Source organism: Nipponia nippon, unplaced genomic scaffold (genome assembly GCF_047370975.1).
Source record: "Nipponia nippon isolate SJK-2023a ecotype South Korea unplaced genomic scaffold, ASM4737097v1 scaffold_42, whole genome shotgun sequence".
NCBI lineage: Eukaryota > Metazoa > Chordata > Aves > Pelecaniformes > Threskiornithidae > Nipponia > Nipponia nippon.
In genome coordinates, this window is record NW_028262361.1 from 709,086 (window position 1) to 735,372 (window position 26,287).

A 26,287-nucleotide genomic window follows, 5' to 3' on the forward strand; every position below is an offset into this window, starting at 1 on the left:
ACCAACTTCTACCCGATGCGCGGGAGCCTTCCACCTCCCCAGCACAACCAGCAAAAAGCAGAACCGCAAGCAATATTCAGATGTTTTGGCGATCACCGTAATTGCAGAGAGTACGGAGGAGATGTTGCCTTTTTAGAAAAAAAAAATAACCCAACCCAACGCACCGAGGAGCCACTCTCCGTAATGGCTGATTTCATACCACAAGCGGAACAGCTAGATTTGCGGAACTGAGGAGAGGTAGAAAGTAGTTATTAAATGGCACTCGAAGGTCTGGTTTTACCTTGCCTGGAGTAACACCTCATACCAGGATTTATACAGCTCTTAGGAAAGAAGACATCAACTCCACACAAAGCAGGAGAAGCCAGTGACAACAGAGAATAAAGAATATTAGCTTAAGACAAATTTGGAGAAGTTTTTCTTAAGACCATGCAAGGCACATTTCCATTTTAGGATTATTAAAAAACAAACAAACAACAAAAAAAAACCCCAAACCCCCCGTGAGAGCCAACTCAGCATACATTGCAGAGGTTTTTGTTTGTTCGAATAGAAGCAACAAGACCTCTATAGGCGAAGGAGGAGAAATAATCAATACCAGAGCTCTTGAAATGTTTAATTGGAGAGGGCTTTATTTTCTGCTTAAGAGAACTGGAACTATACAGCTGGTTTGCACTGGACCAAAGCTGGGATTTTTTTTTTTTTTTTTCTTCCCGTTTTTATTTCGCTAAACAGAAGCAATGCGGTGTAACTGGAAAACAATGACTTACAGTGTTTAAACCACAAGTGGATCCAGAGGAGCTCGAGGGAAAAAAAAAAAAAAACAGCCTTCTAGCTAAAACTGAAAATCCACAACACAGCCTGCCCTACAGAATGGCACTGTCACGTCTACGTAATGGAGTGACTTCAGGCTGGAATGGGAAGCACACAGCATCCTACGTACCGCTACGCAGCTCGGGCTGGCTACCGATCTTCCTGCAGTGGCAACTACTGGCCGTTAGCCTCTCTCGTTTGCATTCGGAACCAAAAGGCATCTTCAAGTTTGAGAGTCAAAGCAATGGCAGGAGCAGAGAGAGCCCCCGGTGCCACCGCGTGACGGGACAGAGGGGCGATCCTCGCTGAGACAGCTGCGTTTAGGGAAGCTACGGACGGACACCGAGGGACGGGTGCCCCACGCTAAGCTGGCTCATCGTTTGATATCTCACGGTCAATTTATGGATGGCTTTAGTAAATCAGTTCTACAAACCAACGGACTGGACTGCCGAGCAAATACCGTTCATTCGGATTAAAACGTGTCTAAACAAACATGCAGAGGGTTGGGGAGTTCATTCCGTCATAGCACCAGAGTTCTCAAGTCAGCTTGGCCATCGTCAGTGCTGCGCTGCAATAAATACTCGGCGCCTCTAACAGGGTGGATGTGGGAAGCACTGGAGTGTGACCTTTAGCATTGACAATTCCTCGGCTTAGGAGACATGTCAATATAACTCAAGCAGCTGTGGCATGCCAGAAATGGTGGTTTTAACATTCTCTCTGCTTATGAAGGATGCTACTGTCTTATTTTGATTGCGTTCTCACCCTTGGCTAACCATGCATCTCTGCAGGTGAAAAACATTGTGTCAGGTGCCACAGAAGATATTGAGATATGAAATGAGCTTTTATTTATGTTTTTGTTTTTAAACTGGATATGAAGTTCATCTGGGAGAGTGCAGGGTTGGAGTAGGTTTTGGTTTGGGTTTTTTTGTTTTGTTTTGTTTTTTTTTTTTCCTTCCTTCCCCTCGCCCTTTCCTTTCTACATGTCACCAAGGCACTTCACTCTGTGCGTAGGATGATGTGGATCCCTGATTCTGTGAAAACTGGTCCGCTCATCTCACCAGCCCTCAGCGCAAATGAGGCATCTTCAAAAGGTTTCTGCATCTGACCTGCAGAGAGCAGACACCAGAAAGTTCAATTAAGCTCGGCAACGAATGGAAGAGCTTTCTGAGCAAGCAAGCCTCAAATGAAGACAGCTTCCAGGCAAACAACAAAGTCACCAATTAATAACTTGCAGGGGGGTGTTTGTTTTCATCTAGTCCCAGAAGATGATTCAAAACAACTCATTCACACATGCATGTACACAGACTTTGTCTTTTTTAAACAGGGGGGTTTGTTCAGATCCTACGGGCATCACTGCAGTAAGGAAAGACACTCGGAGAGCTGCGGACCCAAAAGGCAGAGGAAATCTGTTCTGCAGACTCACTGGCACAAGGGGACGTTCGTCTTCCAGCCTCGCGTGCCCTCCAGGTACACAGGGGGAATGGACGCGGTGTGCGTTACAAGCTGCGCTAAATAATTTACAAGGTACGCGTGGATAATGTCATGACCTAGATAAGAACTGCTCTTAAGGCTCCGGTCTCCACGTCGCTGAGTTTCAGGAGGTTTAGTGATCCAGGCTCAGGAAAGCCAGAGGTGCTCAGAGGAAGGACCCCGCACGGGGACTCACGAGCAGAACTACCGCAGCTCTGCGGCGGGGCAGAAGGAAAAAGCAGCACAAGTGCTCAGCCAGAATAATTCAAGCCAAGAGGAGAGAGACCAGCCTGCTACAGGGGGGCTCAAGGGAGACGGTATTTTTGCCTGATTTCCTGTGACAGAAGTTAGAGCAGAGAAACTTGCCCACCCCAGCCGAAATAATGAGGTTTTACTGTTACCAACAGGTCAAAGTCTCACCGGGAGACTCTCAGCAAAAGCTTCAGCAGAAGGACAAGATGCCTGCGAGGGAAGGCCAGGAGGCGACAGGCCCCCGGGCACAGAGGGAACCCTTACTCTCTGCTCCCAGCACTGACCATGCTCGCGAAGCTTGCCTCGAGACCCCCGAGGAGACGTACAGCCCAGCGCCTTGCCAAAAACCCCAACGTAGATCTCCTGTAAGTTTACGACCCTTGCCTCCGGCGGTGCTGTCGCTTTGGACTCCGCCGCACGTTAGGAGGGGGCTGCAGAAAGCTTCTAGGCAGCCTGAGAGCTGGATCATCAGCAGACATTGCAGCCGTACGCTAATCCCTTTGCAAACTAAACCTTCCCGACCCCTTCAAAGACCGCACGTCCCCGATGCATCGCGTCTAGCCCAGCAGCATCTCCGGAATTTATGTTTTATTTCGGGACCTCCATCCATCCGTACCCCTTTCCCTAGCAAGGCAGCTAGATGCCACAAAAGGATGCTCAATTCCTCCCTTTCAGGATTAGTAACACCTTCAGCTTGGCATTTTCCCCTTCCAAAAAAAAAGTGTTTTATTACTGAAGTGACCTGATGCATATGGCTTTCCAGAGTCTCGCTTCTCTCATTTCAGCATTTAGATTAATTGCTAGGAGAGGCGAGCAGCTTGCCTGGCTCACGAGCTCCAGTTACAAAGCCCGTGTCATTCATTGTCAGGCAGACCTGCCTCGTCACCTGAATTTTTTGGTTATTTTCCACTAGGACCCGAAATCTTGACTTCAGATGAGGTAACAGCCTCCCTGCTACACCACAGTTGTCTTCCTCGAGCAGAAACATGACTTATTTGAAGGGTTTCAGGAAGACAAATTGAAATGTTTTAATAACTTCACCTCCGAAGTAACCAGTGCTCCAAGTTCTAACAAATTACATTTTCAGCCCGGAAAAAAAAGGGACAAAAAGAGGCAGAGAGGGTGATGGAGCGACAGCTCAGGGCTTTGGCCACCAGGCATGGCTCCAATGCCATCTAGTGGAAGCTGGCTTTTGCAACATTTCTTTACTTTTTGGTGCAGCCAGAAAAAAAAAAAAAATCTCTTTCCGTACATTTCCAAAGAGCGCAGCGAGCTGAGCTTCCGCTGAACCCAAAATAGCGGACACCGCAGCCTAGGATTAATGTTTCATTACGTACAATAAAATATCGCTGTTTAGCCCTGCCCGAAAGGATCTATTTGAGGAAGGAACTGTTGCTGAACTGCAGCAACGCCGCACCCTAAAAAGGAGCGGTGATTAAAAACAGTATTTTGGTGGGAGGAAAAAAAGAAAAACCAACCAAACTACATTCCTGAATAGAGTTTCACCTGCCAAAGCTGGGTGGGCTTCAGCTAGCAGGGGCTAGGAGAGCGGCTCTGGAGCCCTTTCCGCCGTTACATCTGCAGCAGCAGCGAGCCCACTAGTGTTTTAAATATTCCCGGGACATCCTACGTGGGGTAACAGCCTGGCACGACGAGGCAGCTGGAAAAATCTGCCAGATCTGTATACTTGCTGCAGGGTACGAGCCTGAGACGAGCTTCTGAATGCTTCAGAAAAGCCTGAGCGGGAGCTTAGGAACAAGACTTCCACTAAAATGACAGGCCGGACTGCTGCTCACCGTTTCAGACGTGGGCAGCTCTTACTACAGAGCCTCTTCAGGGATCGCTGCGAGTCCCTATGACTTTGGGGCACAGATTATAACAATAAATATAGCATTCTCTCTCCCTGGCAGGAACCCTTCTTCATCCTCTTCAAATAAAATATGCAAGGACACTCTCGCTATAAAGAGATTTTGGGTTGTTCTTTGAATATTGTAGCTGTACTCATGGCATCACTGCTTTATATTTTCCTCCTAGTGGAAATTACTGCAAAAAGCATTTGTAAGACAAAGCAAAAGAGGCTTCAACGTTACACTTTCCCACCCACACCAGCAAATCTCGTTAATGAGGAAGCATCCACAAGCTCTGTGTTGTTGTTCCCTCACTGCACCGATCAATAATCCTGTAACAAAATCTCTCACCAGCACCATTATTTCGGTCTTATTTCCACAATTTGTTAACAGCTTTCTTATTGAAGATTACAATGCCAAATCATTTATCTGGCACGCCGTTAGCAAGACTTATCTGCTTCTTCCTTATTCATGGCTCATTACCCTGTGCAACTGGATTTCCATTCAGTGTAGCTGGAAAATCCTTTTCCAGAGGGAAAAGCCAATTTCACGAAGGGCATTTGCACAACATCGCCTCTCTGCCTAGAATAATATTATGGTTGCATTCCTAATTGGTTTAACTTCTAGGCATCAAACTACATTTCCTGCACAGCAGGCCGCCTAGCATATAAATCCATTTTCACGTTCATTCCCCCAGCAGCGGGGTGCGTTATTAAAGCCCACCCCCTGCCAAGAAGATCAGCATCAACCCTGTAATCTCGATCCGGCGTTCACGCTGCCAGGCTGAGCTCGACTTACCTCTTCCAAACGCACCCAGATCGCCTCCTGCTTTTGCCGAGCTGCAGTCGCTAAACTGGGAAGCGAGAGATTCAAAATCCTCTTCTCCCGATTTTATCTTCTGGATGTAGCCTGTAAATACAGGGAATAATTCCGTCAGGAGAAGGAAAAAACGGAGAAAGGAAAAAACAACCCACCCCAAACCCCTACCTTAAGCATTACATCCCATGGCAAGAAGGGCGCAAACAGCCACGCGCACACACCGTGCACACGAAGCGAGGTTTTCAAACCTCCGGAATGAAGACAGAGCGAGAACTAAACTTTCACAACACCCCAAAAGCACTTGTCTCGGGTTTTTGCTTCTTTTTTCCAAGCACGTTTCCACCTTTGCACCGTGGCCCGTTTCTATTTAAGCTTCTATTAAATAAAAAAAAGGCGATGCCGCCTACTACTACCCCTGAAGCGTGGGAATTTATTATTGGGCTTCAAAATAGATGAGCTTTTGATCTCAGAAGGGCTCACCTCGGTAGAAAAACGAGCACGAAGAATCCCCGAGGAGTGAATTATTTGTCAAGGCAGCCTTTTAAAAGGTCAGTTAAGAAATATTCGTGGTCTTAACCGAGAGCTCTGCCTCACCGTTCTGAATCTTTCCGGACCAGCGGAAAACCCCCCTGCTAGCTCATAACAAGAAAACCTAGGAGATAAATCATATTTTCCAGTCAACAGCTTGATAACGTGATTGGAGAGCCACTAATTACAGATAGTGACTGCTCTCTGCTTTGCTCAGCAAAGCACAAGTGCCACTGACACATCCCTTAACGCCGCGTGAGGCAGATTTGCACGGATTCTCGAGACGACGAGGAAATCCTGCGGAATTTCATCCAACTCAACCAGCTTCAGCTCCTTCATTAAAAAGAGCGTAACCGCTAATCGAAATCCCAGGCCATCACTGGTCCGACTTGCAGCCACCCCCTTCCAAAACGCAATTTAGTACCAGTTGCAAGAAATGTTTCTGCAGGAGGACAGCCGTGTAAGCTGGACTTAAAGCCTGCCAGGAGCAGCTCTAGCTGCTGTAGGTCTGGCTGCCAGTTAACCCTCCACCTTCCCGAAGCAGCCCGCTCCTGCCGGAGGGGCTTGCCTCCTGCGCTTCGGACCACAAGTGATAAATTAAGACTAAATGACATTGCAAAAAAATCATTCATCCGTGTATTTTAAGCAAGGGAGCATCTCCCAGAGGAATCCTAGAATCGTTAAGGTTGGAAAAGACCCTTAAGGTCATCGAGTCCAATCGATGAATCCGAATCGATGGATCCAATCCGAATCCATCCACACGTGCCCTGAAGCGCAGAGGAACAGCCCCAACCCAGTGCTCCAGCTGCCAACCCAAAGCAACGCTCTGTACCAGGTGAAATCCAGCTCAACTTATTTATATTTCGATGTGTTTCATTTTTAAATCCCTCTTTCCAGAAACCTCCCGTCAGCTTTGGAAAGAATCGGCAAAGCCTGACTGTCTTCCATTTTAGACCTAAGCAGTCTTTTCCACCTTCAAAAAGAAACACTGAGAAGCAGCTGATTTTCTTTACCAGAGAAATTAAGAGAAAAGAAATGTCGTCCTGCCCCCTCGAAGCGATTGAGTCTCCTGGTTTCGATAACCACACTTTCTATTTCAGGTCACTCCCATGTAAAGCCCTGTAGCCTGCACGTATAGAGAGTCTGCACTTGGCTACATAAACCCCAAAAACCAAAAAAAACATTGGGCTGGGCATCGTTTATTCCAGCCGCAAGCAGTGGAAGATCCCTACCTGAAAAAGGGTCATGCCCATAATTCAAGAGCTAGGCTTTATTATTTGGAGGGATGCTCTCGCAAAAGAAAGCGGGCGGTTTCTGATGCAAAAGGAGGAAGAAATAAGTATTTTCCAGCTCATTTTAATGCTATATACTTGTACACACCTGAGGAAATATCTGCGAGGGCTGTTAAGAAGATATTCCTTAGTGAGAGAACGGAGGTTGCCTCTTAGGAGTTGAGGTATCCAGCAGCAACTGAAAAAGCAGGCTATCCATTTTTAATTTAAACTCCTTTACCGCAATTTAATGCTTGCAAGACCAAAAGGAAGGGATTTTAAATCTTCAGATTAGTCTTCTAGCCTACGGCCCATTTTTCCTCCCCAATTCAGTCGTCTCTTTTAAATCGGCTGCCACTAACCTCCATCTGTGGAATTCAGCAAGGAGTTCAGGACAGCTAGGTTTGCTTTTCCAGCTGGACAGGCCAGGAGGAAGAGCTACCAAAAAAATGGGAATAGGAGATTGATCATCTCTTGTTCTAGAATTTATTTTTTTTTTTTAAACAGGTGTCCTGAATATAATTCAAAAGCCACAGAAAGTTATCTTCATTCCTAAAGCGCATAACCTGCTTTACCAGAAAGCACCAGCACCGGTATCGTCACCTAAGTGAGATTACACACATTTATCCTACCTGCTGCTTAGAGTGCACACGTACAGGTGGAGAAAGCCTAACACGAAAGACAAACTCCACAAAACTTAAGACAACAGCTATTTATCCTGCATTAAGAAGAGAAAAAGGATTATTTATCAGGGCGGAAGACAGTTCACAGCATTCGTATGTTTAGGAAAGAAACTGATGCTGGCTCATCCTATTAAACTAAGCTGCTTGAGCATAAACAGCCTACTTGCTGACAAAACAGAGTTTATCCTAAAAATACCTATTTGCACCACCGTAAATACGTATCTAATTGCACACGGCCATCAGTCCCCAGCACGCACCCGTCACACATCCCACCCAGAAGTATCGGGAATCACAGCTTTGAGACATATACTGATGTTAAAGTCATAAAGCAAACAAATTAAGGATCAGAGTGCTTACATTTATACCCCAATACTGCCCGCCCTGGTCACATCAGCAGGTTCTGAGGGGTAAAGAGGATTTCCCAAGGTTGTGGAGAAAACCAACTACATATTGAAACAGAATTTTGTTATTAAAACCTCCTAATTTTACGCGAGTGACCAGCCCGAGAGCAAAAGCCGCCTGTCAACTAGAGGAGGGCTTTCCTGGAGAAAGCCTAAGGCTGGGGTAGTTGGTCTCACCTCTACCAGAACAAGACACCTGCACCGCGTGTCCAAACTTTGGCTCTGCGAAGTGGGAGTAATGAACCTTTTCCCCAGACGATCTCAGCCCTTGAGAACAAATTATGCAGACCGGGTACTGTCCAGGTGTTAATAAACCACCCCTAAAAAATCTCTAGGCCTAAGCGTGGAATAATGGGAGATGAGTGCAAAAAGAGCAAGATGAAGAATGGCGATGGATTGCGCTGAAATGGGGAGTATTGGGGAAGGGAAGCTGTCGGGGACTGAACTTTGGGATGAATCCTAGCGGATTCCGCAACAAGAAAGGGGGTTAAGCTAACGAAACACGCGGATAACGAGCTGGAGGGTGGGGAAGCACTGTCAGCAGAAAGGAGGATCGGAATATTAACCGTGATCTGAACGACCAAGCAAGATCCAACGACACCAAGCGAACTCAACACACGTATTTACAAACGCAACGACAACAATCTGCTGCACGCAGAGAGCTCGATCAGAAAGAGGAGGACGCGAGTGCGGAGTTACAAATAGCTCCGAAGCAGGCAGTATGACTTTGAAAGCAAGAAAACACAGCACTGAAGTCCTGGTATCCTCAGCAGAGGGAAGGGCAGTAGTAAATGCCACAGTAGAAGGCACTGCTATGAGCTAATCTGGACTATTGCATACCACGACGAACCCACGCTCAAGAAAGATTAATCGAAACTGAAGTGCAAAGGAGGGCTAAGAGTGGAAACAGCAGAAGGGATGACCTACATTACCAGAAACTAAAAGCCTGGTTGGCTCAGCCCGCAAAAACAGGCTGGTAGAGAGCAGGGCTCCCTAAATCCGCTGAGAGGTCAACATCAGGAAGAAATTAAATTTAATTAAGTAATTAAAACAACACTAACGCAAGAAACGCCAGATAGAAATGGATCATAAGCAGTATTTAGCTGGAAAATGGGTTTCTACAGATCAGAGATGGTCTGGAATAACCTTCAGGGCAAATTCAGCCAGACCCCTAACTGCCTCTTAAACGGCGCTTGATAAAGCTGGCAGAGGGGACCAAGAGGTTTCGCTACCTTTAATATGGGGGTCAGGCTCCAATCTGCAATGTCTTTTAGTCCCACGTTCCCTGCGATGTTATCACCTGTCAGAAAAGCACCTGGTGAGCCAACTCCTGCTGAAACACAACGGGAGGAGAGCTAACCTACATTTAATTCTCCGCTGCAACTTTCTTAACGGATTAAAAATTCTTCACGGACGACGCACCCCTCCAGCTCTCTCGACTCTCCTCCCTTATTATCGGAGAAAAGCCATCACATGGAATACTTGACATCAGTCAAGTTCACCTACCGAAAACATTTATCTTTAGTATTGTCCCCTCTCCCGTGGGGACAAAGAGCTCCCTAATCAAATTTCTTTCTCAGATTTTTATTGCAGAAAGCATTAACGCCAGAGCCAGATTCGGAGGGAGATCTCAGACATAACCGATCTCCAAACAAAACACGAAAACGTGTGGTACTGTGCCTGCTCAAACAAATTCCTCCCCAGAGACCTACTCAGACGATTCCACGCTATAATTACAGTCACCAGGGACAGTACAGCTGTTCAGAGGAGTTCACCGATGCCCGACTGTCAGGAGCCGTAGCGGAGCTGAGCCCTGCATCCTCCCAATAAGTTTCAGCTGTTCTAGAAACCTAACTTACAGTAATTTTCAAGAAGCCACCATAAAACAATTAATCATAAGCTGATGTTCCCTATGACCTTCCCAGGAATAGTGTTTATCGGGACAAATGTGGACAGAAAGGCGGTTAGGTTTGGTTTTTTTTTTTTTTCTTTTTGACAACGGCATTCCCATTATAGGACTTAATTCCCTTTACCAAGACGACAAGCAGAGCATTTACATGAAGTAAGTTTTAATCACGACTCTCTTCTCTTCAGACACCACAGAGAGATTACGAAACGCGAGAGTTACCTGATAGCGAGAAGGCTCTGAAGCCGTCAAGCTTAATCTCATTCTTTCGAGCTAAGGAAAGTTTAAGCCGTTTCTTTCCGTCGCCTTACCAGGTAGCAAAGAACCGCGGCACCTCAAAGAAAAGCACGCGAAGAAAGAATGATGACAAGCGTTGAGTCCAAATAACGTTATTCAGGCTTCTAAAGATAACCACTTTACAGAACATCAACGTATCAGAAAGCCCACCTGGTCACAAGCTCCTGAAATACCTCTCTAGAGATAAGACGACAACTTTCCCTTCTAAAAATAGAAACGATTCCCTCGTACAAAGATCCAAGTTCACCAATGCCCGCTTAAAACACGCCAGCATCGTGCATCATTTAACCTCCGATCTGTGGAAAGCTTTGCGCTGACCTTTTGAGGAACAACGCTCCAGGAGATGGGTCTACAACAGTTCTTTAAAAGAAAAAAAATGAAAGAGAAGAGAAAGAAAGAGAATTTGCAGCTTGGCTGAAATATTTCAATCTATTTATCTTTGCAACAGCCTCAACTCGCTTGGCACAGGTCTCCACACTAGGCCTGCATCCCGCTTCGTCACCTCCGGCCACACTTTCACAGCCACCCTAACCCAAAGGAGACAATTCCCTACGAAAATTCCCATCTGTGCCAGTTAATTTAGCCTCCCCTTCCAAAAAGCGGTGAGCAGATACCACCTGCTGGTCGCTGCCTCAAATTATTTAGCAAAGAAATTTCCCCTCCCAGGGCTTTCAAACAAGAATGTCCTTAAATTTATTGTTGGTTAGGACCAAGGCAATAGCCAAAACACCCTCCCTATCTTCCCTCCCTCACTGCCGAAGCCGTAAAAGATAAGACAGCCCCAGCACTGCGGTACACATCTGTGCGCTCGCAGCGCGTCAGCTCGCCTTGCAACCTCGCTGCCAGAAAAGACAAAGCTGCCCGCTAAAGAGCGCGTCTCAGTTTCATCGATTAATCAGCGGGACCGACTTAAACCCCACCCCAAGCCCCCAAATTCCTTATCCTAAGCGGTAAAAGCCAGCAGTAACAGCTGCACTTTGAACTTGCTTCCCTAAGATCAAAACCTCAACGGTGAAGAAACGCGACATCGCTTCAATTCTATTGCCAGAGTTGCAAGGAAAAAAAAAAAAAAAAAAACCTAGGCTGCAAAGATGAACACCACCTATGGCGGAAGGCACGCAGCGGCCTCGCTCCTAGACCAGATCGCAAGCCAGAACGCTTTGGGAAAAGCCCGAGCCGATCAGGTCACCCGTACAGCCTCGTCCAAGGTTGGCTGCCTCCTACAAGCAACTTGATTTCAAGCAGAGGTTAATTAGAACTTACTCTAAGTTGCTACTAGGGCAAGGAGTCAAGTGACATTAAATAAAAAGAAATGTTTAAAGAACATGTGTTTTAGCTTTAAATAATTTTATTTTTAATATAAAAATACACATTTACAAAGAAAATACAAACAAACCTCTGAAATAACATTACAAAAAAAAAACACAAAGGGGAAGACACATGGGCTGGGACCTATCTTTACGTCATTTAATCATACAGCAAAATTGTTTCTCCAAGTGGCTGGGCCACACAAAAGTCCACGTTCAAACCACTTGGCTTAAGAAAAAAAACAAACTTTGCTTTAGCAAGTTCACAACACACTGAACCACTCATCTCGGGGTCCAATTCTAGCCTTAAAATGACTTTTCCCCTTCAACAGCATCATATTCTCTCTCTCTCTCCTGCATTTACTTGCCATTTATAAGCTCCAGTGCCTCATCTTTGGTCCGCGTGATCTTTTCCTGCCTCCACGACGAGGGTCTTCTGGACTGGTTGTGTTTCACCAAGAGATGCGAACATCGCACTTTGCTAGGCTCCCCTTGGCCGTTCTTCCCGCTGCCGCTGGGCCGTTCCCACTGGCTGGCATTTGTGATGTGGTTGAAGTAGTAAACACGGCCTGCGGACAGAGAGAAGGGGCTGGGGTTAAAAAAAAAAAAAGCTCCCGGCAGACCCCGAGAATCAGCTTTTTGACCCCAGGAATCAGTTTCTGACCCCAGGAATCCGCTGCTTGACCCCAAAGGCACAGAAGACTAGATTTCCGCGAGCGCTCGGCCGCATCCACGCGATCAGCTCAAACGCACGAGGTAGGAAACGAGACTTTACAACTCCGCATAATTTCCTTACGCAAGCGTTTCCGTCGGGAAGCGCCTTCAGTCAAAGCAACAGCCCCGCGCAGAAGCTGGCTCCAGCTGCCTTTCCAATTCACCACCCTGGCGCACATCAGCGACGGAAATACCCACTGACACAGTCAGAAACCACAAACACCCCCAGGCAACACCCTGCCGCTGCCGAGAAGGCAGACGGTGGCGGGTTTCTGGCCTGGGGATAAGATTGCCTTTCACTCTAGCCCTCTTTACAAGGGTGAAACAGCGTAAAGCCTCTCTGTTAAGCACGTCCCCCAGCAAACGCGGTGAGTTACCGTCAGCAAAGATCACATCTTTGCGTTGCACAGACTTTTCTTTCTGAAAAATCACCTTTTTTCTACTAGAAAATAAGACCTTCCTGCACAAGACGGCCATAGTTTCCCCAGGTAGCAGAAAGCGAAGCTCCTGTGAGGTCACCTCTCGACACATTCAGCGTTAAAGCCAGGTAATTCTGCCGCTCAAAGGCCTTCCAGCGCTCAAAGCCACGCGTGCGTTTACCTGCGATAACTCACAGCATCGATCGAGACGATTTCTGCTTTCTTCTAGCGAACCATTCATCCCAAAGCTCTCCACTGAAGCTCGAAGCAGACCAGACTCGAGAAAAAAGCCAAGCAAACCAAGGTGAGGGATTGCAACAGCAGAGCTGTGCGGCGGGAAGCTACGACCTAGCAGCAAAGGGCCCAAATTCCCGGTTGCAATCCCAACCAACAGCCTAGACCTGCTAACTCCAAACGGCCACGGAGCTCCCTCCCTCCAGCAGCCTTCAGCCATGGTAATTCCGCCAAAAAAGGGTTCACACAGACCCCTCTTCTCCCTCAACTCATCGTCCCCACCTCAAACAAACGAGCAGAGCAGCCGAGGCGATGAACGCGACCTCCTAGGACCCGCTTTTGAGCCGCTAAGCGTGGAAAGCTCTCACCGCCAAGGACAGAAGCCTGCTGAAAGCACCGTCCCTGACCAGCGACGTCCCTCCCCGAGCCACCGCAGCCCCACCGAGGGCACAGCGTCCCGCCGCGCTCTAACCCGACCTTTTCCAAAGAGGCTCCTCTCGGCTCTGCCGCCCGGCCCCGCTTCCCTCCACCAGTCACCCCAGGCGGAGCAAACCCCCCCCCCGACCCCGTACATCCGCAGACGACGGTCCAAGGAGCCGCTTCGCCCCCTCCGCCAAGGCCACCGCCGCCCCTCGGGCACGGCACCCCCGGAGCCGGGCACCCCGCAGCCCCCACCCCAAGCCCGGCTCTCCACACCCCGCCGCCCCCAGGCCCCGCTCACAACCCCTCAGACCCCGCCGAGGCCCAGGCCGGGCCCACCGGGCCGCACCTCCGCCGAGGCCCAGGCCGGGCCCCCAACGCCCCGAGAGGCCCGGTCCGCCGTCCCGGGAGCGGGCAGCTCCCAGCCCCTCCGCTCCCATCGCCGCCGCCCGTACCGGAGCTGCGGCTCATCCGCTTCTCCCAGCCCGCGGGCAGCTTCTCCTCCTCCGCCATCTTCCCTCGGCTGCACCTCCCGCACCGCCCGCGCCCGGCCCGGCCCCATTGGCGCGGGGAGGGGCGGGATCACCCCGCCCCCTCCCTGCTCCTATTGGCTGAAAGGGAAGGCAGTCCCCACCTCTCTGCACTGCTATTGGTGGAAACGCCCGCCCGTCTAGCGCTGATTGGTTGCGGGCGGGAGGCCGCATTGAGGCAGGAAGCGGCCCTGGGCACGTGACGCGGGAGCGGACGGTGGCCGCGAGTGGACAAAAAGACGTAGGAGCGCGGAGCACGGCGCTCCCCGGCCGCTTCAGCCGCTCCCGGTGCCCCGTTCCCGCTCCCCGCTCCCCCCAGACCCACACAGCAAGCAGAGACTCGAGAGAGACGTTTATTATAAACCACTTAATCACTCCAGGGCAGCTACAGAAGGTTGAAAGCCTCAACATGGCTCCAGCTCGGCCATACGGGAGGCGGGAAGAGGCGGCGGGGGGGGGGGGGGGGAATCCCACGGAGAAACGAGCACCGGAGGGGGGGGCGGGGGGCGGAACCGGGAGAGGACGGCAGCCTCTACTGGTAGTAGAGCTCCAGGTTCATCCCATCATGGATTTCATCTGGAGGATGGAGTTAAGGAGAAGGGTGGAGGGGAAGATGGGTACCCCCCACTCCCGGTAACACCGTAAAACACCCGCCCGGAGAAGGATACAGTCGCCCAGCGTGACGTGATCCTTGAAGATGGTGTACCTGCGGGGACGGAAAACACGGTTATCAGGCGGCCGGTAACGTTTTTATCGCCCCGGGATGGGGGGGGGGGGGGGTCCGGCGGCCCCGGTGGGGCCGCCGGACCCCCCCCCCCCCCCCCATCCCGGGGCAGCGGCTGCTTCCACCCCCCGGCCCCACTCACCACTTCTTAAGCACGATTTTATCCCAACGGGTCCCGGTTTGAGCCGCGATCAACTTCTTCAGGTCACGGATGGAGTCCTCCGTGCTGGCGGGGCCGTTAAGGAAAACCGGGGGGAAAAAACGGGGGGAAAAACCGGGAAAATCCCTCCCCCCCCCCCCCCCCGCCCCAATCCCGGTTCCCGGGGATACTTGCATTTCACCCGCACTTTCTTGCCCAAACGATCGTTGCAGACGACTTCGATCATGGTTGCTGATGTAACGGAGGGGGACGCGCAGACGGGAAGAGGCACCGGGAGGGGGGGGGGGGGGAAAGAGGCACCGGAGAGGGGTTATCGGTGAGGAATTGGGTTAAAAAAAGGAGGTTTTGAGCCCACCGGAGCCCCCCGGTACCCACCGAGCTCTGCGTCACTCCGCCGCTACCGCGTCCCAACCGGAAGCTACCGGGAGCTGGGGGCGGAAGCGGAAGTGACGCGCTACGGCCGCCTTCATGCGGGTCAAGATGGCGGAGGCGGCGGGAGCGGAGTTACCGGTGTTGCCCGATTCGGTGTTAATGCGGGTCCTGGCGCTGCTGCCGCTGCGGGACCGGTTGCGGGCGGCCAGGTGGGACCCCCCCGCCCCGCCCCGCCCGGTGCCGGCCGCCTCCCGCCTCGGCCCTGATCGCCTCCCGCCTCCCCGCAGGGTCTGCCGGCGGTGGCAGCGGTTGGCGCTGGACCGCACGGTCTGGAGATACGTGGATCTGAGCCCGCACCGGGTACCGGCGGCCCCGCCGCCTTCCCGCGGCGGGGGAGGGAATCGCTGCATTGCGGGCAGGGGCTGGCGGGGGGGGGGGGGGGAAATCACCCCACTGTGGGCAGGGAATGGGATGGGGGGGGAATCACCCCACTGTGGGCAGGGGACTGAGATGGGGGGATCACCCCACTGCGGGCAGGGGATGGGATGGGGGGAATCACCCCACTGCGGGCAGGGAATGGGATGGAGGTGGGGGGAGTCACCCCACTGCGGGCAGGAGATGGGATGGGGGGGGGAATCACCCCACTGTGGGCAGGGAATGGGATGGGGGGGGGAATCACCCCACTGTGGGCAGGGGACTGAGATGGGGGGATCACCCCACTGCGGGCAGGGGATGGGATGGGGGGGAGTCACCCCACTGCGGGCAGGAGATGGGATGGGGGGAATCACCCCACTGTGGGCAGGGAATGGGATGGGGGGGGGGAATCACCCCACTGTGGGCAGGGGACTGGAGATGGGGGGATCACCCCACTGCGGGCAGGGGATGGGATGGGGGGGAATCACCCCACTGCGGGCAGGGAATGGGATGGAGGTGGGGGCGTCACCCCACTGTGGGCAGGGGATGGGATGGGGGGAGGGAATCACCCCACTGCGGGCAGGGGACTGAGATGGGGGGGGGTCCACCCCACTGCGGGCAGGGGATGGGATGGGGGGGGGGTCACCCCACTGCAGGCAGGGGATGGGGTGGAGGTGGGGGAATCACCCCACTGTGGGCAGGGGAGGGCTGGGGGGGGGGGTCACCCCACTGCAGGCAGGGGATGGGATGGGGGGGGGGGAAAATCACCCCACTGCGGACAGAGGACTGAGATGGGGGGAGTCACCCCACTGCGGGCAGGGGGCTGCGGGGTGGGGGGGGTCACCCCACTGCGGGCAGGGGAGGGGATGGAGGCAGGGGGATCACCCCACTGTGGGCAGGGAGCTGAAGTGTGGGGGAAATCACTGTGGGGAATGGATGGGGGGGGGGGCATGGGTAGGGGGCTGAGGAGGGGGGATCACCCCACTGCAGGCAGGGGGGCTGAAGGATGGTGGGGGTCACCCCACAGTGAGCAGGGGGTGGAAGAATCACCCCGCTGTGGGCAGGGGGCTGAGGGGGGGATTACCCCACTGCAGGCTGGGATGGGGGGGGGGGGAAATCACCCCACTGTGGGCAGGGGACAGGATGAGGGGGAGAAGTCACCCCACTGCGGGCAGGGGGCTGAGATGGGAGGGGAGAAATCACCCCGGTGGGGAGTGGGGGGAGGTCACCTCACTGCAGGCAGGGGCGGAGATGGGGGCATCACCCCACTGTGGGCAGGGTACCCCCCCTGCCCACCCCCTGGGAACGGGCCGTGTTCTGTCTCACCCCCAGATCACCTGCCGGACCCTGTGGCACCTGGTGCGGCGGCGGCTCCGCGACAGCCTGCGGACGCTGCGGGTGCGGGGCACGCTCTTCTCCGGCGGGAAGCAGCGGCTCCTCTCCCCCGCGCTGCTGGCCGCCCTGGGGAAGCGGTGTCCCCAGCTCCACCGGCTCTGCCTGGCAGAGACAGACCTCCGCCCCGTCCCCTACGAGAGCATCCCCCCTTCCCTCACGGCGCTGGAGCTGAGTCACTGCGAAATCCCCGCCGCCTGGTTCTGCGGCTCTGCCGCGAGGGCCCTGCCCCAGCTGCAGCACCTCATTGTCCACGACGTCCCTGCCTTTTCCGATCACCATCTGCTGAACGTCACCTCCCAGAGCCGCCTGAAGACGCTGAGCCTTTCCGGCACCTACCGCGTAACCGATACGGGGATTCAGAGAGCGGCTCCGCACCTGGAGGAGCTGGAGCGCCTGGTGCTGCGCCGCTGCGTCATCGGCGACTCCGCCGTGGACTTTGTCGGGCGCCACATGAAACATCTCCGGTTCCTGGAGATCAGCGGCGCTTACTCCCTGACGAACGCGGGTCTGGCTTCTTTAGCGACCCTGCAGCGCCTGGAGTCGCTGTGCCTTGACTTCTGCAATAAGATTTCCCCCGCTGCCGTTATTGCTTTGTGCCAAGCGCTGCCCCGGCTGAGGGATCTCAAATTAGGCGGGGCTCGCTTTGGAGACGAAGTAATCGATAAAATTCAGGCGAGTTTGCCCCACTGTAGTTTTTCACGTGCTCCTTGACAGGCAGCCTGAAGCAGCGGGGCTTTTGTCATTGTTTTACTGTGCCTCAAGTGCTCCTTTTTGGGTAAAGTCCCTTTTCCTGGGGGCTGCTGTACGTATTTTTGGGACAGAAGTTTTGTCAGGGCTAAAGCAGCAAGCGTGTCGTGTAAAGTGGTTTGTCGGGAACTTGCTTTTGGGAGGATCCCCCCTTTTCCCCGGCTCAGGGGAACGGGGAAGCCGGGGAGCACCCAGCCTGCGGGAACCCCGCTGGCGAGCTGACCAAAGACGGGCTGAGGTTACCAGCTTAACCTCTGCCTGCTCCTCTTCCCCCGCCGCTAAGCATCAGGCGGCGGCTTAACGAGCGCAGAATTCAAGGCGCAAAGCGAGGCACCCTCTTGCCACTGAAACAAAAAAGGTCTGGCAGCCCAAACCCCAGGCTTCCAGTTAATACCTAACTCCGATTGCTCAACCGCCCTGCACGCGCGCGCGCGCTCCAGACTCTGCCGGGGAAGAAATACCTCAGCGAGACGTGCCAGAGCTGCTGGTTTTTAGCAAGAGCTCAGGCCATCTGCCCAGACAGCGAGCGTTTTCAGTCCGAGATGTCATCTTGCTTCTACTTACCTTCAAATTCAGTTCTTCAAGTTACTTTTTGGGAAGGTTTTGGTCGCGGGGCTTCCCGAACGCCATTTTTGCGCGGCAAGCGGGCTGTCGGGCGTCGCCGGGGGCTGCCGTTACCTCTGGGTTTTGCTGGGCCGTGCAGCGGCAGCAGCCACCTTTCCTCGTCGCTTTTTATCGTCCGCGTTCTGCTCCCCGCAACGTCAAACCAGATAACCGAGCGCCGCGACATTGCTGTTCTTGGGTCGTTGAGTCGGCCAAGGATGTTTTTAAATCAAATGTTGTATTTATTAAATAAAAACGGGTTTATGTTTTGTCATGCTGCAGTGTTTTAACTGAACTAATGTCTTTGTTAAAATAAAGAAGTCGGGCAGCTTTTGACACCGAGCAGCGTCCTCGGGTGCTAACAGCTAAGAGATGAAGGTACAGGCGGGGACCCGGAGCCAGGCCGCGGCGATCCGGAGCTTGGCACAGGAGCCCCTCAGGGGGACCCATCGATTTCTGTCCCGATTCAGTCACCCCGTCAGTCCCGGCAGAGCTTTTCCCTCAACGGCGGGGAAACACGTGGAATTACAGAGAGCTCAAACGAGCGCCCAACTCCTGGATCCTCTTAACTCCCCGAGAGCTACGTTGTTCGCGTTCTCCCTGATCCCGACTGAGCCGTGAGCTGACGTTCCCCGCAGAACATTAAGCTCTTTTTTTTCCCCCCCCTCCGCGGGAGCTGGGAGAGACAAGAGCGTCCTCCTCGGAAGCACAGCGGAAGGATCAACGTCTCAGCCGAGCTTTTCGGGGCTCGGCCTCGAGCGCGAGCTGTTTCCCCCCTCCGTTCAGCTTACGCAATAAACCCTTGGGTTTGGGGCAGACCTGGATGGCAGTGACCCCCCGTGTGATGAAATCCTCCTTGCTCTGCATCTCGTTAACGGCCGGTCTTTGTGCCCTGGCCTCCTTTCCGTTCCTCTCCACAATCTCAGTGCAGCTTTGGGGCAAATAAACAACGGTAAAACGCCCCGGCTCTGCTTTGGAAAGCATCCCAAGGCTGCTGGCTTAATAACCGCCGCGCCGCCTTTATCACGGGCCCAGATTTACGCTGGAGTAATTAGCGTTATTAAAACTTCAAGCGCTATCTGTCCCAGCGCTCTCTGGGCTCGGAGAGCGAAGGTAAAACAGCAAAAGGGGAAATTAAAAACAGTAAAAAAAAAAAATCCGTCAGTCAGTCGAGGCGCAGCTCGATGCGGCAAGAACCTAAACGGTCCCTCAGTGTTTGCAGTGCGACGGTTGCGAGCCTGACGGCACGGCGCTCCGAACAACGGAATTTAATATCCGCCAGTCCCAACTTGCCAGTTTTCCACCATCTCCGCGGAGCGCATAATACCACGGAGCAGCAATTACAAGTTTCTGTGGCACAAAGTGGGCTTTCGGCAGGAGGGGAGCTGCAAATATGGGATGACCAGGGGCAAATTATAGGAATAAAGGACTGAAAGGGTCTTCTGGCATCGTTGGTTCTGTTTCTGCGCAGCTCACCCTCCTCGCCCACCTACTGAAGCCTTTGGAGGGCTGTCCTAGACCCTTACTGCTTCCAATTTCCAAATTCGGGGGGGTTCTACTCGGTTTATCTCCATTTCATCTTTTGCCAGCCTTTAACTTGAACGCTTCTTCCCCCAGCCCCACCTTACAGCCGGCTATACGCACATCACGGCATCAAAGCCCAACTTTTTTTTTTAAAAATACAGAATAAAAGAGTTAGAGAGCCAGCCAAACCCTCAGCAAAGCCAGGGCGCGAAGCGGCTCTCGGTGTCCCATCGGGGCCGAGCGGAGCGAAAGGCGACAACCACCAAAGTGAAGAGAAAACGGAGAAAGGCCCTAAACTTTCTGGGTGATCGCTCACCGCGGGGAGCGACCCTCCGTCAGCAAGCTGCTCCCGCGCCTCCATCGCGCGCGGATTTACATGGTTCATACAGGTGCTTTATCAGGCCCGGCTCCGTTTTATTTTCTTGGGGAGCTTGCTTGTGCCTTTGGCTTTGCTTTCCAGACCAAAGACCGTTTCCTATTTTCCAGACCCGCTCGTTTCCGCACGTGGAGGAAAGACCTTCGGAAACTTGAGAATTTCCCCTTTTTTAATCCAAAGGGATGGGGAAGAGTTACAAACAAAAAGGGGCACCCAACTTGGCTGGAGGAAAAACCTCCCGACAGCCGAATTATTGGAAGTGGACACAATCCAAGCTGCGATTTTGTGAGGACAAACCAATAGGACGCAGCCTGAAAAATCGCTGGTTAAATTATAACCTTTGGACTGAACATCCCTAGGGGCATTGCACGTTCTCTATTCCAGCGACCCTGGGGAAAAAGCTTCTGCTTACTTGGTCCTAAGCTGCATCCCGCTCCCCGCCAGAGCTTACCGGGATGGACGAGGAACATCTTCACGACGACCTGCACGTTTTTGAAGGTAAACTTCAGCCGCGCCAGCCCTTCAACCCACCACCTCGAGGAGATGGGCAGGAGCAAAGAGGGTAACGAGACTGTATCTTGTAGCACGGTCTTCCTCCACCGACGCGCTTGGTTCCTGAGGGGGAGGAAGGTCGGTGCTCTCCTTTCTCCTCTGCTTAAGCAACTTGGCTAATGAGCTCTAACGGGGTTGGTTGATTGATTGGGATGGGGAACCCCACCCTGTTGAGCTTGGCCCTGGGGTTGAGGGAACGGGACATGGCCGCAGCTGTGGGCTCTCCCTGCGATGAAGGTCTCTTGGTGTGGTGAAGCTGGTGCTGCCCAACCAGCAGCACCTGAGAGGGTTCAGCCTTGGAAGTGCCCTGGACCCGAGTAAAATTAGGCTTTTCCCGGAGCCTTCCCAAGTCGAGCTCCCCAATCCGGGTGGCCCAGCACCCTCGCAAAGCTCCCAAGGTTGGACCTTGGGACCCACGGGCATTTCCAAGGTTTGGCCCCGCCGAGAAGGCACCCGATGCCAGCCAGGGAGAGCAAAGAGCCCTCCAGACCGCGGACTGTCACCTGGGGAACCATTTCCCTTTTGAAAAGGGTCACGGGACAGCCAGGAGGGTTTAAAAACACGTCACAGCCCCAAATACACGGTGTAAACTTAACATTTCTTATTTTGCTTATGCGGTACCCGAGATCGCCTGCCCTTCAGCAAGCGCTACCACCACGCGCCGTCTGACAGCCATCAGTTTTGGGGGGCTTTCGGCCCCCCAGCTTGGTCTGAGCAGGAATTATCATCAAAATTTTGGCTTCTGTAGCAAATAGTTAACTATTCCGGGTTATTTATTAACCCTTCTATAAATGGAACCAGAGGAGCCGTGAAAAAAATCACAGTGATCCGAGGGGAATATTTTCACATCTCTCTTTTTTTTTTTTTTTCTTTTAAAGACAAAAACTTCTTCCAGCAGAAGCTGAGATCCTTTTTCACGGTATACTTGCTCCTGGCCCTCTCCTTCTTGCTGATCATCACCCTGTTCGCCGTGTCCTTCTCCAGAGGTACCGCAACATCTTTGAACTAATTAATGAGGCAGGTAGGACCAAGAGATACGTGAGGGCTGAGCGCAGGCTCGTGCTCTGGAGGACTTTATAGGTCCTAATTCCACAGGACGGGGCGACCAGAGGAGCTCCCAGGCTGTCCCATGTAGTGACCGCCGACGTCCACGCCACCGTCTATATATAAAATACCGGCTAATGCAAGCTATAAGCCGGTATTTGAAGTTTCCTGGGATTTCTTTGCCCCATAGGCTGCCGGAAAAGCGCGTCCCCAGCAGATTAAACAAGCCGGAACGAAAGACGGCGTTAGCCTTGCCGGGGTGAGCTCCTCGCGGGCAACCCTCGGCGCACGGGTGCAACACAACCGCTGACCCAGCGTCTCTCCTTCTCTCTCTCTCTCATAGTTTCAGCCATTTCTTCTAAGCTCAACGAGGTGCACCCGGAGTGGAAACAGAACTTTTCCGGCAGGGATTTTCTCTGTAAGTCCCGGCTGCTGCCCAAACCCACAAGTTTTTTCTTCCCCTCTGAAGTTCCCCTAAATTGTCCCCAAAGCGTTCCCCCGCTCTGGAGCGCTTCGCTAAGGCGGTGCAGGGCGTCCGGCCCCTCCTGGGTTTCCTGCTCTGCCAGCACCAAACGCTTTTATATTTTAGAAAAAATACCCCAAATTTTCCTTGTGGAAGAGGCTTTTTCGGGTGCCGGTTGCCGCCTTCGTGGCAATCCAATATACAGCAAGCTTCGGGGCTGTGCCATTGTGTCCGTACCAGTTTGGCACTGGAGCGCTGCTGGGAAAACCCTCTGGCTGGGACGAGCCCAGCGAGGACCAGCTCGACTGCCCACAGTCCCCCTGACTTCCCCCTCATCCTTCTTTCGCCAGTGTTTCCCTGCGGACCCGGATCCAGGGAATGGGAATACTTTGACGGCAAATGTTACTACTTCTCCCTAACCAGAATGAGCTGGTACAAGGCGAAGGCTCAGTGCGAAGAGATGCACTCGCAGTTGGCCATCATTAACAGCTACGCCAAGCAGGTAAAGACCCCAGCTCCAGGCAGGAAAGCCCAGGCTTGCCCGAATCCTGCCCGCGGCCCCGGCCTTCTGCAGAGCCCCCCGCTACCTCCCCGGCTCCCTGCTGCCATCCTGCGCACCCCAGCCTCGCCGGGCAGCGGAGAGCTGGTGCTTGTTATCCTTTGCATCAGCCAGCAGAGAGCAGGCAGAACCTGCTCTGCCTGCATCCAGGGCTTCTCCGTATGCGTGCGGGATGCTGAGACACAGCACCGGCACCTATCCTGCTCCTCCACCTTGTAAATAAATAGCCAAGAGCAGAATTGTACCTCTCCGGCTCCTCCACGGCGCCAACGCGGAGCTGCCGGCTCGAGGAGCCCTTTCCTGGTGCTTTTCCCTCCTGATCCCTCTCCCCGCTGCAGAATTTTGTCATGTTCAGGACAAGGAATGAGCGTTTCTGGATCGGGCTCACAGACGAGAACTCGGAAGGGGAATGGGAATGGATCGACGGGACCGACTATAAAACCACATTCACGTGAGTGCCGGCCTGCCCCGCGTTTTTCTGCCCCTCGCCCCAAAAGCAGCTGGCAGCTTCCCTGCCCGCGCGCCCGTTTCAGCCGGCAGAGCGGGTTTCTGCACCCTGCCCTGGGACGGGCACGCACACGGGGTCCAACAGCCGCAAAGGCGAGAATGAGCATCTAAAACCACCTAAACCCAGAGAGGTTTAGTTAGTCGCAGCCCCAGGGAAAGCCGCTCCGCTCGGCTGCCTGCCCCCGCTGCCCTCTCTCAGTTTGATCCTTCTCTGCCCAGATTTTGGAAGGAGGGAGAGCCCAACAACAGCGGCAACAACGAAGATTGTGCTCACGTCTGGACCTCCGGGAAGTGGAACGATGTCTACTGCACCTACGAGTGCTACTTCGTCTGCGAAAAGCCTCTGCCCAACTGAGCAAAGCCAGGCGCCGTGCTCCGGCACCACAAATGTTCCTTTTTCTTCTTAATTTATACTATCTGAGCGCCCGCTCCCTGCTCTTCCTCTCCGCCGCGCCGTCCCGAGGAAGAGCGGGGATGGATTTTGATGGTCCTAAGCAATAGACGCAGGAATCCGGGTTCTCAGTGGGGAGCTCAGCCTAATAAAGGACGATTATTGCTCCGGTTAACGAAGCTTCTCTGTTTCTAGGCGTGCGGGTGAAGGGGTGAAGGTGGATGTCGTGCGGGTCAGCAGCAACGCCGGGAGCAGGCTGGGGACAAATGGGTGGGAATATGGGATAACGCAGCATCCCGGGGGTGGGACGGGGGCATCTCCCACGGCGGCACCAGGGAGGGGAGGCTCGGAGGGGCCATAGCGGAGCCCAGCCACGTCTGAGAGGATCTGGTGCCTCCGCCGTGAACCTTCCCGCTCCTAAAGGGGTTTGGGGAAGGAGAGGTCGGCATCCGTAAGGTGCAGCCGGGGCTGCCTGTACCCGCTCCCCCCGCTCGAGTCCCTGCCAGCAGCCGCGGGACAGCAGTAAACAGGGTTTCAGAGGTGGAAATGAGCTTTGGGCTCCCGACCGAGGGAAAAAACCCGTCGTTGTTCGTAACTTTTCCTTTTTGTTGCTGCTGTTCCAATTTGGATTCCACAAAATCGCCCGGTTTTTTGTTATAACACGAAATTCAATCACGGGGCAGCTCTGCATCACGTCACCGGTCACCGGCGGGGTCCTCGGCCAGCGGCGGGGGCTCCGGCACCCCGCAGGCCCCGGGCTCCCTCCGCCGTGTTCCATCCTTCCGCAAAAAAAAAGCTCATTTGGGGCCTGACTGGGAAACCGCCGGCTCCCAAACTGGTTTTGGGCAGGAGTCGGCTCACCGCGCTCGCCCCCGTGCTACGAGCCGCTGGCGGCACCCTGTTCGTGCACGGGGTCAGCGGGCGCGGGCGTGCGCGTGTGCGCACTGCGAGGTGTGCGTGTGATGCGTGCGGGGGTGCGCACGCGGGGGTGCGCGCTACGAGGTGTGGGGGGTTGCTGCAAGGGGGGGGTGTGGGTGCTGCGGGGTGGGCACGCACCCTGCAAGGTGTGAGCGTGATGCGTGTGAGCGTGTGTGCGCTGCAGGGAGCGGGTGTGCGTACGGGTGGGTGTGCACACTGCGAGGGGTGCGGGTGTGCGTGCACTGCAGGGAGCGGCTGTGCCCACGTGCGTGCGTGCACTGCAAGGTGTGTGCGTGCACAGTAAGGGGTGTGTGTGCACGGCAAGGTGTGTGTGCACACTGCAAGGCGCATGGGTGCACTGCAAGGTGCGGGTGTGCCCACGCGTGTGCACACTGCAGGGTGAGGGTGTGCACTGCAAGGTGTGCGTGCACTGCAAGGTGCGGGTGTGCCCACGCATGTGCACACTGCAAGGTGCGGGTGTGCACTGCAAGGTGTGCGTGCACTGCAAGGTGCGGGTGTGCCCACGCGTGTGCACACTGCAGGGTGAGGGTGTGCACTGCAAGGTGTGTGCACTGCAAGGTGTGTGCACTGCAAGGTGCGGGTGTGCCCACGCGTGTGCACACTGCAGGGTGAGGGTGTGCACTGCAAGGTGTGCATGCACTGCAAGGTGCGGGTGTGCCCACGCGTGTGCACACTGCAAGGTGCGGACGCGCTGCAGGGAGCGGGTGGGAGCCGCTCTCAGCCGCCCGGTACCGGGGTGCCCGGCCGTGCCCCCCCCCGCCCCCCCCCCGCCCGCAGCCCCGGCCCCGCCGCTCGCTCCCGGTTCGCAGCGGCAGCGCCCGGCCCGGTTCCCTCCGGTCCCCCCCGGCTCCCCCCAGACTTCCCCCGGTCCCCCCGGTCCCCCTGGTTCCCCCCGGCTCCCCCCGGTCCCCCTGGTTCCCCCCGACTCCCCCCGGTCCCCCCGTTCCCCCCGGTCCCCCCCGGGTCCCGCTGCATCCGTCCCCGGGGCCGAGCGGGGCCACGGCGGCCCCGACGGCGGGAGGACGCTCCTCCGCCTGCCCTGTCGACGACACGGCTGTCGTGACAGAGCCCGGCAACCCCGCGGTGAGCGGCGAAACGGAGGCAGAGCTCCCCCCCGCTCCCGCTCCGGACCCCGCCGAGCCCCCCCCCCCCCCGTGCCTGCGACAGCCCCTGTCGTCAGGAGCGCTCCCTCTGTCACGACAGCTCCTGCCGGCAGCGCCGTCGGTATCCCCTCCTGGGCTCACCGGGCTCTCCCGGCCTCGGCCCCCGGGGGGAACGGGGAGGGGGGGGGTCCCCGCCTGGATGGGGCCCCCGCCGCGCTCCCGGCTCAGGCGCGCTCCCGGGGGAGGCGGGGGGCGGCGGCGGCGCTCACGGGCGCGGGCGCGGACACGGGCGGGGGCTGCGCGCTCTGCCCCGCGTACGATCGTGCCCCGCTCCGCTCCTCTCCCTTCCCCTCCCTGCCGGTACCGGTACCGGTATCGCTGTGCCGGTAAGTAGCCACGCGTGGACGGGACGGGTGGGGATGCGGTGCCGGTAACCGGGGATGCCCCGGGGGGGGGGGGGGAATTCGGGGAGGCGACAGGGGTGTGCGCCCCGTCCGTGAGCCGAGGCA

The 26,287-nt window shown here is 54.7% G+C and overlaps 5 protein-coding genes across 8 annotated transcripts in view; 3 read left to right on the forward strand and 2 right to left on the reverse strand.

Moving 5' to 3' along the window:
* Window positions 1-600: 600 nt before the first annotated feature.
* Window positions 601-13,980, reverse strand: PIN1 (peptidylprolyl cis/trans isomerase, NIMA-interacting 1). 2 transcript variants are annotated; one of them, XM_009471524.2, is made up of 4 exons: window positions 13,831-13,980; window positions 11,957-12,157; window positions 5,175-5,285; window positions 601-1,913 (listed from the first exon to the last, which is right to left on the reverse strand). In XM_009471524.2, exons 1-4 carry the CDS (start codon window positions 13,886-13,888, stop codon window positions 1,804-1,806), a joined length of 480 nt encoding a protein of 159 aa, XP_009469799.1. In that variant the 5' UTR covers window positions 13,889-13,980; the 3' UTR covers window positions 601-1,803. The 2 variants fall into 2 exon arrangements, with proteins under 2 accessions (XP_009469799.1, XP_087634339.1); XM_087778213.1 differs by having other exon boundaries at window positions 13,725-13,864.
* Window positions 13,981-14,249: 269 nt separating this feature from the next.
* UBL5 (ubiquitin like 5) lies at window positions 14,250-15,260 on the reverse strand. Its single transcript, XM_087778218.1, has 5 exons — window positions 15,165-15,260; window positions 14,960-15,020; window positions 14,772-14,855; window positions 14,574-14,611; window positions 14,250-14,481 (listed from the first exon to the last, which is right to left on the reverse strand). Exons 2-5 carry the CDS (start codon window positions 15,013-15,015, stop codon window positions 14,438-14,440), a joined length of 222 nt encoding a protein of 73 aa, XP_087634344.1. The 5' UTR covers window positions 15,016-15,020; window positions 15,165-15,260; the 3' UTR covers window positions 14,250-14,437.
* Window positions 15,231-18,594, forward strand: FBXL12 (F-box and leucine rich repeat protein 12). The gene is made up of 3 exons (XM_087778204.1): window positions 15,231-15,370; window positions 15,449-15,521; window positions 16,908-18,594. The coding sequence occupies exons 1-3, from the start codon at window positions 15,258-15,260 to the stop codon at window positions 17,679-17,681; spliced, it is 960 nt and encodes a 319-aa protein (XP_087634330.1). The 5' UTR covers window positions 15,231-15,257; the 3' UTR covers window positions 17,682-18,594.
* A 134-nt stretch (window positions 18,595-18,728) lies between these two features.
* On the forward strand, window positions 18,729-24,454 carry LOC104018398 (hepatic lectin-like). Of its 3 annotated transcripts, XM_009471525.2 has the most exons (6): window positions 18,729-20,718; window positions 21,651-21,758; window positions 22,160-22,234; window positions 22,630-22,781; window positions 23,177-23,289; window positions 23,565-24,454. In XM_009471525.2, the coding sequence occupies exons 1-6, from the start codon at window positions 20,676-20,678 to the stop codon at window positions 23,698-23,700; spliced, it is 627 nt and encodes a 208-aa protein (XP_009469800.1). In that variant the 5' UTR covers window positions 18,729-20,675; the 3' UTR covers window positions 23,701-24,454. The 3 variants fall into 3 exon arrangements, with proteins under 3 accessions (XP_009469800.1, XP_087634337.1, XP_087634338.1); XM_087778211.1 differs by having other exon boundaries at window positions 22,630-23,707; XM_087778212.1 differs by lacking the exon at window positions 22,160-22,234 and having other exon boundaries at window positions 22,630-23,707.
* A 1,523-nt stretch (window positions 24,455-25,977) lies between these two features.
* LOC104018411 (LIM homeobox transcription factor 1-alpha-like) overlaps window positions 25,978-26,287 on the forward strand; it is a 30,985-nt gene continuing 30,675 nt past the window's right edge. The window contains exon 1 of the mRNA XM_087778180.1: window positions 25,978-26,164. Coding sequence (XP_087634306.1) covers window positions 25,978-26,164 — 187 coding nt within the window. The remainder of the gene's footprint in view (window positions 26,165-26,287) is intronic.